The 16059-nt window shown below is 27.4% G+C and overlaps 2 protein-coding genes across 9 annotated transcripts in view; one reads left to right on the top strand and one right to left on the bottom strand.

Moving 5' to 3' along the window:
- The window catches only part of LOC127287886 (pseudouridylate synthase 7 homolog), a 757063-nt gene extending 748164 nt beyond the window's left edge, over positions 1-8899 (top strand). For all 7 annotated transcript variants that reach the window (XM_051315038.1, XM_051315030.1, XM_051315035.1 and 4 more), the window contains one exon: positions 8605-8899. In XM_051315038.1, the coding sequence (XP_051170995.1) occupies positions 8605-8771 (167 nt within the window). In that variant the 3' untranslated portion in view covers positions 8772-8899. The remainder of the gene's footprint in view (positions 1-8604) is intronic.
- A 95-nt stretch (positions 8900-8994) lies between these two features.
- LOC127287893 (uncharacterized) overlaps positions 8995-16059 on the bottom strand; it is a 157979-nt gene continuing 150914 nt past the window's right edge. For both annotated transcript variants that reach the window (XM_051315048.1, XM_051315049.1), the window contains exon 5: positions 8995-9512. In XM_051315048.1, the coding sequence (XP_051171005.1) occupies positions 9354-9512 (159 nt within the window). In that variant the 3' untranslated portion in view covers positions 8995-9353. The remainder of the gene's footprint in view (positions 9513-16059) is intronic.

The raw sequence follows: 16059 nt of genomic DNA, 5'->3' as shown, positions 1-16059 counted from the left end.
TTTCGATCACTGCTTATATACCAATCTAAAGGCACCTCAACTGCGAGAAACAGTTATGATGTTCGCCCTCCCTGTGGCGTTGAGCGAACTTAAGTCCAGAGCTGAGCCATCAGCGCAGCGCGGAAACATTTGAAAAATTTGATTTTATTAGATATTTTATTTTATTTTAAATATGACAAATAATTAACTTAATAAATAATTAATGTCATAAATAATTATTAATAACATAATGTCATACTTAATAATTCGTTAATTAATTATTTTTAACGAAAATTTGACAAAAACAAAATTTGTTGGCCAAAAAAAATATTACCATTAAAAAATAATTTTTTTGTTAAAATTTCGTAGTAAAAAAAATTTTTTCAAGACAATTATTTGTGACCTAAAAAAATATCACGATGAGAATATAATTAACAAAAAAAATTACTCGTAGCACAGAAAAAATTTCACCATGAGAAAATAATTTTTTTTAAATTTTATTTGTAAAAAATTTATTGGTAGCTCAAAAAAAATATCACGATGAGAAAATAATTTTTTGTCAAATTTTCTCTGTAAATAAATTAATTAACTAAATAACGTACCGTAAAACGGGGTTATTTCGCTCATTGCGGGTAAATTCGCTCACCCACTTTTATGCTTTATTTCAGCTTTAAAATAAAGTTTAATACCTTTATTAGCAGGTAAAAATGTTAAATTTGTTAATAGAAATACTAAATTTTAGTTTTTAATCAAATTTAAAGCAAAAAAATGGGTGAGCGACTTTACCCGCACTGAGCGAAATAACCCTGTTTTACGGTAATTATTATAGTTACTTAATTTTTTACTACGAAAATGTAACAAAAAAATATTTGTAGAACAAAAATAATATCAAGATGAGAAATTTAATTATCTTTAAATTTTCTCTGTAAAAAAAATATTTTGTGGCCTAAAAAAATTATATCACGATAAGAAAATAACTTTTTTGTCAAATTTTCTCTTAAAAACAATTAATTCACTAAATACCGTAATAAATCGTTGATTTTTTTTACTACGAAAATTTACCAAAAATTTATTCGTAGCACAAAAGAATATCACAATGATAAAATAATAATTTTTTTTCAAATTTTCTTTGAAAAAAAAAATTCGTGTTTTTAAAAAAAATCACGATGAAAAATAATTTTGTTGTAAAAATTTCTCTGTAAAAAAATTTAACAAAAAAATTATACGTAGCACAAAAAAATATTACGATGAGAAATTTACTTATTTTAAAATTTTCTCAATAAAAAAATTATTTGTGGCCCAAATAAAATATCACGATGAGAAAATAATTTTATTTGTCAAAATTTCTCTGTAAAAAAAATTAATTAAATAATTATATAATAATAAAATGTTTGGTCTGTCTTTCTGTCCTAACTTGAAGTTGGCCTTTTCTGATTTCACGTATTTTTTTGAATATAGTAATCTTATGACGTGTCAAATTTTGACAATTCTTTTTCTCATTTTTGCCAAAGTTGTATAATTGTGTTTCCAAATTTCGGAATAAGTTTCTTTAAAATTCCAAATTCGAAAATTCAATTCACGAAGCTGAAGTACACAACGTTTACCAACGAAAATTTTTTTAAAGTTGTATATTGATTCAAAAATTGTATACAAATACAAAAAATTTATAATGAGAAAAAAGATGCGCCAGGAAATTTCGTACAAGATAGTAATTTGAAAAAAATTTATTTTTAAGGTACCAGGGGCCAACGATTACCTATTAAATATTAATTATAAAAACACAGGCCTCGAATCAACTTAAAGACACAAAACAGTCGTTTTAGTCGATTTATATTCCAAAAAAAAGTGGATTTGTTTTTCATTTTAACAAAAATATTTTACAGATTTTTAAATAAAAATTTTTTTTTAATAATAATCCTTTTCGAAGGGTTAAAGTTGAAATTTTTAGAAATAATTAAATTTCAAAAGATATAGTTAATTTTCAAACAATTATTAAATTTTACAGATCTAAAAATAATTTATCAAACAATTTTTGGAAAACATTTTTTAAATTTAATTGAATTTTCAAAGATTTAAAATTGAGATTTTTGAAATTAATTGAAACTTTAAGTGTTTTGTAATTAAAATTTTAGATGATTTCACTAAAAATTTATTAGAAAATGCGGACAAAATACAATAATTTGAAAATCATTTTTAATTGAAAAATGGTTTCACATAGTTGAATTTTCAAAGAATATTATTAAAATAGTTAAAAATAATTAAATTTCCTTAGAGTTATAATTGAAATTATTAAATTTCAAAAAAAAAAAATTTCGATGGAAAATTTTAGAAATTTTAGATGCTTTTAAATTCAAATTATTGAAAATTCAATTAATTTTGAATTAAAATTTTTGAGAATAATGAAATTTAATTTTGATTTTAAATTTGGAAAATAATTGTACTTCAGTTCATTTTGAATTAAAAATTTTGGGAAATACTTGAATTTTACTTGAAATTTTTTATAATAATTTAATTTAAGTTCATTTTTGATTGAAAATTTGGATAATTAATTTTGAATAGAAATTTTAGAAAATAATTGAATTTTATTTCATTTTAAATTGAAAACTTGGTAAATAATTAAATTTTAAATTGAAAATTTTGGATAATTATTGAATTTTAATTGATTTTGAATTAAAATTTCGGGTAATAATTGAATTTTAGTTTATCTTGAATTGAAATTTTTAAAAAATAATTCAATTTTATTGTGATATTTTTTTTTAAATTATAAACAATTGTTAAATTTCATAAAAATTTTAATTGAAAAATAATTTTGATATAATTGAATTTGTGATGTATTTCATTAAAATTATTAAAAATAATTAATTTAGTGAAGAATCATTTTAGTTCAAAATTTGTTAAATAATTGAATTGAAGAAGATCTGAAGAAGATCTACATTTTATACCAAAAAAAATGTATTTTATTTACATTTTCTTTTCAAATGTAAAAAACAAGTCGCATTTTATTAAAATAAGTTGATAAAAGTCGTATTTTTGAAAAAAGTCGGAAAAAGTCGTATAATCCGAGGCCTGTAAACATATAATTTTCATTATTATCATTTAATATGTTATAATATTCTAATAAATTAAATTATTATTAATAATATTAATCTTTAATTTCTTTATAACAAATAATTAAATCCTCAATTTGGCGCGCTTGCGCGCGTTTAATTTTGCTAGTTAGCTTAATAATAAATTAATTAATTTTTTTATTACGAAAATTTAACCTGGTAATAAATGTATTAAACTTTATTTTAAAGCTGAAATAAAGCATAAAAGTGGGTGAGCGAATTTACCCGCAATGAGCGAAATAACCCCGTTTTACGGTACGTTATTTAGTTAATTAATTTATTTACAGAGAAAATTTGACAAAAAATTATTTTCTCATCGTGATATTTTTTTTGAGCTACCAATAAATTTTTTACAAATAAAATTTAAAAAAAATTATTTTCTCATGGTGAAATTTTTTCTGTGCTACGAGTAATTTTTTTTGTTAATTATATTCTCATCGTGATATTTTTTTAGGTCACAAATAATTGTCTTGAAAAAATTTTTTTTACTACGAAATTTTAACAAAAAAATTATTTTTTAATGGTAATATTTTTTTTGGCCAACAAATTTTGTTTTTGTCAAATTTTCGTTAAAAATAATTAATTAACGAATTATTAAGTATGACATTATGTTATTAATAATTATTTATGACATTAATTATTTATTAAGTTAATTATTTGTCATATTTAAAATAAAATAAAATATCTAATAAAATCAAATTTTTCAAATGTTTCCGCGCTGCGCTGATGGCTCAGCTCTGGACTTAAGTTCGCTCAACGCCACAGGGAGGGCGAACATCATAACTGTTTCTCGCAGTTGAGGTGCCTTTAGATTGGTATATAAGCAGTGATCGAAAATTTTTTTTTTGTCGAAATTTTTTTCTGCCCGATGTCTCTCCTTTATTGGATTTGAGACAAATTCTTTTTTGGAAGAAATGGTTTCACTAATATTTTGATGACCATTTTTTTATTTTAATTTAAATATTAAAAATAAAATAATAATAATAACTATAAAAAAATAATAAAAATAAATTTTTTTTTAAATTATTGATTTTTTAAATTATTATTAAAATTTTTAATATTGGATATTGGACTTACTAAATTACTAAATAAATAATATTAAAATAATTTTTGCAACATCGTAAACGACGTAGTAAACGACGTAGTAAACGACATCGTAAACGACGTAGTAAACGACATCGTAAACGACGTAGTAAACGACGTAGTAAACGACGTAGTTTGCTATCCCAAATTCCGCTTTCATTTACGACGTCGTTTACTACTTCGTTTACTACGTCGTTTACTACGTCGTTTACTACGTCGCAAACTACTTAGAATACGACGTCGTAAACGAGGTCGGAATTTTCAACAGGGCGTAGAATTAATTTTTTCCCCTGTAAGTGTCTGTAAAGGCTGAGAAGTCAACGGCAAATTTTCTTTTTGGTCATTTTGTATTTCAAGATTTTTTGTAACAGAATTTTCATCGATGAAAGTAGAATTAGTTAAGGAAACATTGACCAGTTGTTGGCGTTTATCGTGAAGAAAATATGGTAGTGTATTTATGGAATCTGTAGCACTCATTGTTTTTTGTGTTTCTCACATTTTATATGACTAGTTAACCCCTTGACTGTAAGGTACGTCTATAGACGTACTTTTCAAAGTGGGCCCTCACTGTTAGATACGTCTATACACGTACTTACAAAAAACTTTTAAAAAACAAAAGTTAGTAGATATACATCACACTGACGTTATATAACGTATTTTGTACGCTGAATCTAAATTTGGCGTAAAGGAAAATGAAAAATCATTAGAATTTACTTAAAACTTGTTACTCAAAGGTTTTCGGAGTCACTGAATTCGAATATTAATATTGAATTTACCAAAATTCAAAATGGTTGGTCCAATATGAAGAGCTACTTATTAACCATCATTTGATTTTATAAGACCGAGAAACAATATGTTTTTGTCATCTAAGCGCTCGTCTTTTGTTTCTATATTTTACATCAATCCACTTTTCCATAAAATAGTTTCATTATCATAAACTACACTTTTGTAAATTTTAAAAACTAATATATATTTAAAATTCATTGAAAGTTATTTGTTTTGATTGGACAGAGAAACAGAATTTAGAAAAATATGTTCGCCATATTGGATCCCCCATTTTGAATTTTGAAAAACTAATATCAGATTCGTAATCAGCGACCTTGAAAACCTACGAGTAATTTGTTTCGAGCAAAAATCCCCGGATTCTGAAGAACATGTCTGCCATATTGGATCCGCCATTTTGAATAACTAACATCAGATTCGTAATCAGCGACCCCAAAAACCATAGTTCACACAGTTTCAAAAATTTTGGTAGTAAAAAATTTTCTTAACATTTTGGACCCACATTTAACATTTTGCTCCTCACAGCGAAAGGGTTAAGACTCTTCTTCCAATGTTACTTAAATTAATTATTTTTGGACATTTGGTACATTTTGCTTCAAATATACTATTTTCAGCTTTTGCCAGCTATGGTTTAAACTGTGGATTTATTAGCCACTGAACTTGGAACACAGTTAATTTATCTTGAGTCATATTTAAATAACACTTTAAGCCTATAAAATAATAAAAAAATATTCCTAACCTGTATCTCGCTTACCGATTTAATATGGAGAAAATGCAGTTCATTCATTTAAATAAGTTTAGAAATAATTATACATTATATTAACAACCTGGTCGTAACAAAATTCGAGTATTTCTAATTATAATAAAATTACGCAAACAAAAATTAAATACAAATCATAATAAATTATCAAATTTCTTCACTATAAAGAACTAGTACTATTTTATACTAAGGTTATATGTTGAGAAAGAATATTCATATAAAGACGAAGCTGAAGTACGCAACGTTTATATAAACGATTTTTAAAGAAATAATTTTTTAAAATGAAAAATTCTATAATTTTTTGCCTAAAAAATATTTTTTGTATAATTTGTTCATTAATGAAAACTACAAGAAATATTTTTTAGGCAAAAAATTATAGAATTTTTCATTGTAAAAAATTATTTCTTTAAAAATCGTTTATATAAACGTTGCGTACTTCAGCTTCGTCTTTATATGAATATTCTTTCTCAACATATAACCTTAGTATAAAATAGTACTAGTTCTTTATAGTGAAGAAATTTGATAATTTATTATGATTCATATATAACGGCTCTATCTCATGTTTGTGTTTTTTGCATAATCTGCGTTCACCTTTTTCTTTTTAAACATTTACACCAATAGCAGATAGTTTTTAAGTAAGAAGCAGAGTGTCATTGACTGGAATAATAAATAATGAAATCTGTGAACTAGCGCGCTCACTGTGAAGACTTTTAGAACCAATATTTTCTTCAAAATGTAAGTTATTAAATCAATGCTCCTACCGGTGAAGTTTTTCATATTTTCATTTGACATCACTATTGGGCAGTTGCAGAAGAATGAGTACAACCCCGTGTTTTTCTATCGTATGAAAAGTTGTTTAGATGTGAAAAAATATTTTTTAAAAATTCCTTGATTTCTGACAAGATTCTCTGTCTTTTCCAGACTTTTAAAATTCCCTGTCTATTCCCGGTTGCTCGCCATCCTGAATTTAGTTTTTGTTATTTAATGTGATAATAGGTGGATTCCACGTCAGTTCATCACACTAATTTTTTTTATTAAATGGGATTTGGCTGTACTTTTGTGAATTCATTACTTTAGTAGTGAATAACATCTTCACCAAATATTTTTTCAAAATTTTTAAAAATAACGAAAATATGGCATTTTGAAAATTTTTTCACTTTTTTTTAAAGTAACGTTGGTTCTACTTAACCAATTTTAAATTTTCAAAAAAAAATTCTTTCGCTTGAAGTGTATTTTTGATTAAAATTAACACACAAAAAAAGTGAAAAATAAATTTTTTCTGAAAATTTCAAAAATTAAAAATCCATTTTTGAAAAAACGGCACCTTTAAATTTTTTCAAAATTTTTCTAAATGTTAGGACAAATGTGCTGAACGTGTCCTGTAAGTTTCATTTTGTGATCGCCATGGGTTTTTGAGAAAAAAATTAAAACGTAACCTTATGCAAGATGATAATGTGATAGCAGCGTTAGGGTGCATCGTTAGAAAGCACCTTGCACTTCTAGGGAAGGCGTTGATCAGAAATTTATAACAGCTGGTAGAAGAAGAAATTCTAAAGTAAACATGGAAGGTATCATTGGCCAGGGAGGGGGTTGAAATAGGGTTAAATTAGTACATTGTTTCTTAAACGGAAATTGCAAACACAAAAGTAAGTAAAAGGACAAAATTATACACTGAAAAAATGAATTCGTAATACTGCCATAATCATGAGTAGATCGTCTGTAATATATTGCTGGTATTGTAACTTCCATCGTATTTGTGTTTTAGCCATATGATTGTTTGATGTTTTTGAATCAGTTGTGTCAAACTGGCCACGGAGCACAATGTAATATTGTGAGGCCCACAGTAATAAAATTAGTTTTCTTAAATAAAAGCCACTAATATTCAGTATCCATTTCGTAATCGTTATAAAATTCTGGGTTTAGACTTGTGGTAAAAACACCCAAAATATTGGGCCCAATTCCAGATATTGGTTCCAACATTTTTCTAAATGTTGTTGTCCCAAATATTTGGGATTGGGCCCAATATTTTGGGAACTAGTAACACATGTCTGCACGAAAAATTTCATAGCGATCACAAATTTGATATTTGAAATTAGTAGGTTTCATTTTTTAAAAATTACTTTCTCTACTATGGGCCTCACATTGGGCCGAGGAATCTTACATTGGTATCCGTGCCCAATTTGAATATTAGTTTTCTATCCAAACACTCCGCAAGATGTGATTTTTTAAAATTTATTTATCTCTAGAAAAATGTTGGGCCCAATATTTGGGGCACTTATACCACATTTCTGAACGCAGAATTTCATGGGGATTACGAATTTCATACTGAAAATTTGTGGTCTCATTTAAGAAAACTACTTTGTTCATTGTAGGGCCTAACATTGGGTCCGGAACCCAATAGTGAAGAAAGCAGTATAACGAAAATGCGCATCTCTCTAAATATGAATTAGTCACTATTCACTAATTCAACAGCGCCGATTCATTTATTAAATGAATTATTAACAGTAATGATAAATTTTTAGTCAAAAATGACTAATTAATTAGTAAATCTAATTTTTACGTTATGTTACATGAATGAAAAATAAGTAGATTTATGTATACCAAAATTTTGAGTATAAATTTTTTTACAAATAATTATTTAATATTGACTGTTTAATTAGTTGTTTTCTACTAAAAATTAGTTACTTTTTACTAATTAATATAAGGCCAATACGTTCTCGGTTTTACTGTATTTAATTGAATAGGTATCATTAGGTATTTCTTCCGATTAATCTCTGGCATAAAATTTTATTTTAAGTTATTATATGAATATGAACTTTTGTAAGAATAAATTTACGATTTTAATTTAAAAATTTGCCTATGTATAAATCATAATTTGTAAAATTTTTTCAGGTGGTAAATTTAGTGCTTTAATTGTGAAAATGACACTTCCGCCTTCTACGTACGCGACAATGGCATTGCGTGAAGTTTTGAAACATGACACTTCTACACAATCGCAAGCTGAATTATCTGCAAAATATAATGAAACAGAGAATTTGTTAAATGAATCTGACAGTTAATGGAAGATTAGTTTTTAAAATTCATGTTTATTTGTCAATAAAATATTTGTATGAAAATTTTATACAAAATAAAAATCTGTATTAAATCATTTTTTTATAACTGTACAATATATGTGTTTCTTTATCAAGTTCACATTTCTTTCTTTATAATAATGTATTATTATTTATATAAACTTATTAGCCTATCTAAATAAACATTGTTTCTTATTTAAATGCAAATAAATTTGTTTTAATGAAGTTTAATTGACAATCTACAATATTCTTCATACATATAAATAAAAAAATATGTAAATAAGGGATTTTCATCATCAAAAGCCCCTAAATGCATATTGAATAACAAATAAAATTGGATGTGGTTTCTACATCAGAATTAACTTGGAATAAGAGTTGTTTTCTTTTCTTGGTTACTCCATTAAACAATTTAATATATTTCAGGTAATTAATTTCGAATTGTTCGAATTCTTGAAGACAGTGCTTAACGAAGATTAACTTGAATTTGTTAAAATTATTTTTCTTTTCAATTACAGTATTTTCTTAGCATATACACATTACAAATTTTCATAAGATTGTAATTTTCGACATCTATAAACGAATTCCAGGATTTCTAGATGCAACGAAATTTAAAAGCTCTTCACTATCTTCACAAACGAAAGGTTTCACGTGATGACAGGCCACATCATGCCATTTGAGGCCATCGTTGTAGAAATTATTTAATATTGATAAGCATGATTCATCATTACCCTGTAAAAAAATGTTATTTAAATTTTATATAACAAAAAACATAAGAATTGTATATTTAAAATGTTTATAACTGTCTGATTCTACTTAAAAGTTCATTTATTATTTGTTGCAACAGTAGAAATTGTTTAAAATTAAGTAGCTTGTATTTCTACACAGTGGCGTAGCTGTGGGTGTGCGATCGCACAGGACCTCGCATACTTAAGGACCTCGGGATAAACTGCGGGAGAGAAAAATTTGTGACTTTTAAATTTAGCGTCGAAGGGAGATTTAAAAATAAATTTTTTAATTTAAATATGCAAACATTAATAAATGTTTCTTCAAATACCCCTTTGTAAAAGTTTATTCAAATTTATTTTCAGTAGGAATATCCTATTCATGCCGTGCAGAAATTTTGAACTGGCCATGGCAGAATCCATTTCAGGAAACCCCAAAACTGCATGAAATACTATATCTGGTTGGAGCTACAGAAAAAGCCCTTTTTCAGCCGTTCTTTAATTCATTCAGGTCAGATTGACGAATATCTGCACGAGGCAAATGAATTTTTCACTTTGATATCTCAGTTTATTAGAACAATATCCACCCAGCTGGGTGGATATTGGGTGAATAATGGTTAGACATTGCTTATGTTAAATTAATTAACAATTATTTAATTATTAATAAAAAAAGTGAGATTTGTCAAACCCGTCACTTTAGATATGCACGATAACTATAGCAAATTATGTTTTCATTACGAAAGGCGCACAGTGGGAAAAAAAGACCGAAAATCTGCCGACAACACAAAACATAACCGATTTTAATAATTTTTTTTAAATACTCAAAGAGGTTTTTCCTATATCGTACAACTGTGATAAATTTGATTTATTGCAAACTTAACTTAACCCTCCTGGGTATAAAGCCGAGTATACTCGTCCAAACGGATGTGTTACCGTATGCACAAAGCCGAGTATACTCGTCCAAACATTTTTGACAATAACTTTTGTTTAAATTGACAGAAATATATCAACGAAGTTGCAAACTAAAGCTCAGGATCTACAGGTTATAAAACAATTAACCTGACCTCCGAAAATTAATTATTTATTAGTAAATAATGTTGTTAAAAAATTGAAAAAAATGATAAACATTTGTATCCTTAGATCAGATAGTTTTGTTTAAATTATTGAATTTTTCTAAAAATTGCTATCTTAGGCTAATTTAGAGCAATGACTTTGAAGGTTAAGTGAGTTTCCAACATTTCAAAATGGCAGATCCAATATGGCGGACATTATTTTATTTAAAATGCTCAAATTTGCTTGAAACTTGTTACTCGGGGGTTTTCGGGGTCGCTGATCACGTATTTGATATTAGTTTCTCAAAATTCAAAATGGCGGATCCAATATGGCGGACGAAATTTGAAAAAATTATTTGATTTACACAGAAATGAGTATCTAGGGGTTTTCGGGGTCGCTGATTACGAATCTGATATTAGTTTTTCAAAATTCAAAATGGCGGATCCAATATGGCGGACGAAATTTGAAAAAATTATTTGATTTACACAGAAGTGAGTATCTAGGGATTTTCGGGGTCGCTGGTTACGAATCTGATATTAGTTTTTTAAAATTCAAAATGGCGGACCCAATATGACGGGCAAAATTTGAAAAAATTATTGGATTTACACAGAAGTGAGTATCTAGGGGTTTTCGGGGTCGCTGATTATGAATCTGATATTAGTTTTTCAAAATTCAAAATGGCGGATCCAATATGGCGGACGAAATTTGAAAAAATTATTGGATTTACACAGAAGTGAGTATCTAGGGGTTTTCGGGGTCGCTGATTACGAATCAGAACTTAATTTTTCAAAATTCAAAATGGTGGATCCAAAATTGCAAACAAAATTTTTTAAAAAATTGAATAATTGAAAAATATTTTTCTGACATATTTGATACACCATTTTAAATATTAGTAATGAAATTTTAAATTTTATGTACATGGTTACAAAAACTAAGCTATGAAAACCCCCAAGTAACAAATTTCAGGCCAATTGGATCAATTTTTTAAAAAGTTGTCCGCCATATTGGATCCGCCATTTTGAATTTTGAAAAACTAAGATCAGATTCGTAATCAGCGACCCCGAAAACCCCTAGATACTCATTTTTGTGGACATGGAATAATTTTTTTTTAAATTTCGTTCGCCATATTATGTCCGCCATTTTAAATTTTGAAAAACTAATATCAGATTCGTAATCAGCGACCCCGAAAACCCCTAGATACTCACTTCTGTGTAAATCCGATATTTTTTTCAAATTTCGTTCGCCATATTGAGTCCGCCATTTTGAATTTTGAAAAACTAATATCAGATTCATAATCAGCGACCCCGAAAACCCCTAGATACTCACTTCTGTGTAAATCCAATAATTTTTTCAAATTTTGTCCGCCATATTGGGCCCGCCATTTTGAATTTTAAAAAACTAATATCAGATTCGTAACCAGCGACCCCGGAAACCCCTAGATACTCACTTCTGTGTAAATCAAATAATTTTTTCAAATTTCGTCCGCCATATTGGATCCGCCATTTTGAATTTTGAGAAACTAATATCAAATACGTGATCAGCGACCCCGAAAACCCCCGAGTAACAAGTTTTAAGCGAATTTGAGCATTTAAAAAAAATGGCCGTCATATTGGATCCGCCATTTTGAATTTTGAAAAACTAATATCAGATTCGTAATCAGCGACCCCAAAATCCCCTAGATACCCATTGTTGTAAAAATCCGAATGAAAAAAAAATCTATGCATTTGGAAACCATTTCATGAGGAAAATCTCAAACGCAGGAGGGTTAAAAATGACATTTATATGAGGTAAAATTCGTGTAGCGTACTAAGTGAATTAAAAAATTGATCCGATCCGGCTGTAACTTGTAAATAGTTTAGCCTCAGAGGTAAGTACTTTAACCATGAAGTATTGTTAAGTATTTTTAAAAACTGTAGGAGTGGGAGGGGGTTGAATTTTTTTTAAAATTTAAACACTCAATTTCTGAAGACTTGTAACATTTAAACAGAAAGATGAAAAAAAATTTGACCTATATGTTTTCAAAAGGTTTTTTTCTGCTTTTTCGAATGATGCAAAAATTGTTTGAAAAAATTTAAAATTTGACCATTTTTTTAAAAATCAAAAATATTTTTGACTTTTTTTAAGTTCGGTCTCATTTTTATGTTTTTTAAAAGTTAAAAATGTGTATTTTCATCACAAAAAATATTGAAATATCCTTTTTTGTTATTTTTGAGATATTAATTAATTAATTAATGTTAATAAAAAATGATATATTTTATAAAAAAAATAAAGTTATCGTAATTCTGACGTTACTAAATGAAAGTTTAAAAAAAATTGAAAACAAAAAAATTGTTTATTGTAAAATCAAAGTGTCATCCTTTTTAAATAGAAACAGATTACTTGTTTTTATATGAACCTTTATATTTCAATTACTTTTTGTAAAATTTTTGTAAGACTGATGTCTAAAAGACGTCTTTAGGACGTCCTATGGACATTGCTTTGTTTAGACATTTATAAAATAGTTATTTATGTGGCAAGGGCGTAAAAGTAGGGGAATCGAGACCCGTGCGAGTTTGACGCACGAGCGAAGCGAGTCGAAATTTCCATATTTGCGCCCATGTCCCATACATAATTTTTTATAACATTTTGCATCAAAAACTCAACTAAATTGCTGTGATGGAAGGGAAAAGTATGCGTAAAAGTAAGATTTCCCCTCCTTTTAAGCACTAGTGCGTAAAAGGACAGCGATTTAGTCGAGTTTTTTAAGCAAGGTGTTATAAAAAGTTTATTATAATATCAAAGTGTCTAACTTTTTGAAAAAGAAATATATTATTTGTTTTTAAATAAACCTTTCTATTTTAATTATTTTTCATAAAGGTATCCTTATTTTTTAATTTTCCTAGGATCAAAGTCTCGAAGGCTTTGCTTTGTTGCAATATTTGCCCCGTTTTTCAGTAAAAGTCAATTGTCTTATTTCTTTAAGAAAGAAATGTTCATATTTAAAAGTCCCAATGACGTCTTTAAGATGTTTTAAAGGCGTCTTAAAGACATTGATTTGTTTGAACACAAGACGTTTTCTGGACGTCTTTTGAACAAGTGTGCCCACTGGAAATATTGTCCACAAGGCCGAATTTGCCGAATAAGGGGCCCCAGGCAATGTTGGTGAGGGCCACATGCATGGAAAGGATTTTTCTAAAATTTTACGAAGATTAAAGTTTTAAATAAATTATATATTATTTGTACACTGCCGTCAGAAATTGTCGGTACGAACCACGTGCGGGCAAAGAAAAATTGCTGTTGCAATTTATTTAACATATTTTAATTTAATCTCAATTTAATCTTTACCATCGCCGCAACAATTTTGTAATTGAATTTCTGTCAATAGTGTAACGCCTCAATAATGGAAAGTAAATATTTTAAATTTTTTATCGATATGAAATTTAATGTATTTTTTGATTCTCTTCTGAATGATAGGATACCAACCACGTCGATATAAGGGAGAGTCGGTAGTGGCGAGACACGTTTTGTTTTTTTGTTATAGCACTCACATTTTCAAGAACATCAAGTCTGTATATATATCCATGGACAGGTGTGACTCTATACTGCAAATTTAAGTTATACAGTTACAGAACAGATAATGGAAAAAAAGTTATTGCCGATTTACGATAATGTCTCGCGACTACCGACATAAAAAATCGTCCGTAGTGGCGAGACACTATCTTAAAATCAGAGTCTTCATCGTTCAAACGTCACAAAAACAAAGAAATCAAAGAGAAAGAGTATAATAATTGATGCCTTTAAATCATAATATTGTTTCATTCAATCATAAAAATACAGGCAAATATTTTTCTCATTGTGAGCCGCTAATCCATGTCACAGTTATTAAAAACATATAAGCTTTTCTTCCTGTTCATCTTTTTCAATTTAAACTATAGTTATGAAAAATATTGTCGACAAAACGTACAAAAATTATATCAAATTCATTAGGACATGTACAATATTATTAGATATAAAAAAGCCACTGCCGACAACAAGTGTCTCGCCAATGCGGAAACAGCATTTTTCGGTAATGACGATGTACAATCCTATGCATCGAACAATAATTCATAGTGCTCTGGAAATTTTGAAGGAAACTTAATTACTAAAGACTCAAAACATTTAACCCTTCAGAAAATTCCGGAAATTTTTATATATTATCACTTATACCGATGGGAAATAAAACTTTTAAAATATCTTGAAACTGTTATTAACAGTATAGCGATATTTCGTACATCAAAAACGTATGTATCATATTGAAAAGTTAAAGCACAATAAAACTTGACTTTCAGACCAGAAGTGCCAGCACAGTCAGTTCAGCTGTCTGAAATATCCTAATGTCTCGCCACACCGGCTGTCTCGCCACTGCGGACAACGCCTTAAGTATAACTGAATAACACGAGATATTTCAATTATATTCCTGGTATATTCCATTAGAATATTGGGAATATTCTAAACTAATATTCCACTTACATTCCAGGAGCATAAAAATATCCACTTTTTGAAATATTCTTTTGAAATGTTGCAAGAATATTTGGTTATTTCATAGGATTACTACAGAAGTATTTTTTTGGAATATAGTGGGAATATTCCATTGGAATATTTTGGGAATTTTTAAATAAAAAATTAATAAATATTATAATATGAATAATACATTAATATTCTTGAAAAAAATAAAAATTACATCATATTTTTCGAACTCACAAGAATATTCAGAAAGGATATTCCAAAGTTTGGATATTTTTATATTCTTAGAATATCAATGGAATATTCCAAAGGATTATTTCAAATAAAGCAATGGAATATTATGGAAATATTCCATTCGAATATTGTGGGGATATTCTATTGGAATATTGTGATATTAATTGTTATAATTATTAATTATTATTATTTTTAATATAATGTATTAAAATATAATTTTAATTAATGAAATTTAATATAAGAAATTAATAATGCAAAAATGCGTATAACTTTTTTAAATATTAACATTTTTCAATAGGATTAAGCTTATTTTTATCAGTATATAAAAGTATAATCAACTTTTCTAAAAAGTGATTATTTTTAACAAAAATGATATTATAAAAGTTTTCAGGAACGCTGATTACGAAGATGATGTCAAATTTACAGTTTGTCAGTTGACAGCTGTCAATTCAACAATCAAGTATTCTAAACAGTGATTATTTTTAACAAAAATGATATTATAAAAGTTTTCAGGAACGCTGATTACGAAGATGATGTCAAATTTACAGTTTGTCAGTTGACAGCTGTCAATTCAACAATCAAGTATTCTAAACAGTGATTATTTTTAACAAAAATGATATTATAAAAGTTTTCAGGAACGCTGATTACGAAGATGATGTCAAATTTACAGTTTGTCAGTTGACAGCTGTCAATTCAACAATCAAGTATTCTAAACAGTGATTATTTTTAACAAAAATGACAGTGTACGATGGTTTCTCAGGGTTGTTGATTCCAAATATAATAAC

Source organism: Leptopilina boulardi, unplaced genomic scaffold, assembly GCF_019393585.1.
Source record: "Leptopilina boulardi isolate dan_hultmark-lab unplaced genomic scaffold, ZJU_Lbou_2.1 LbouV2_377, whole genome shotgun sequence".
NCBI classification, from domain to species: domain Eukaryota; kingdom Metazoa; phylum Arthropoda; class Insecta; order Hymenoptera; family Figitidae; genus Leptopilina; species Leptopilina boulardi.
The sequence above is the reverse complement of the archived record's forward strand: the minus strand, read 5'-3'. Positions and strand labels throughout refer to the sequence as shown.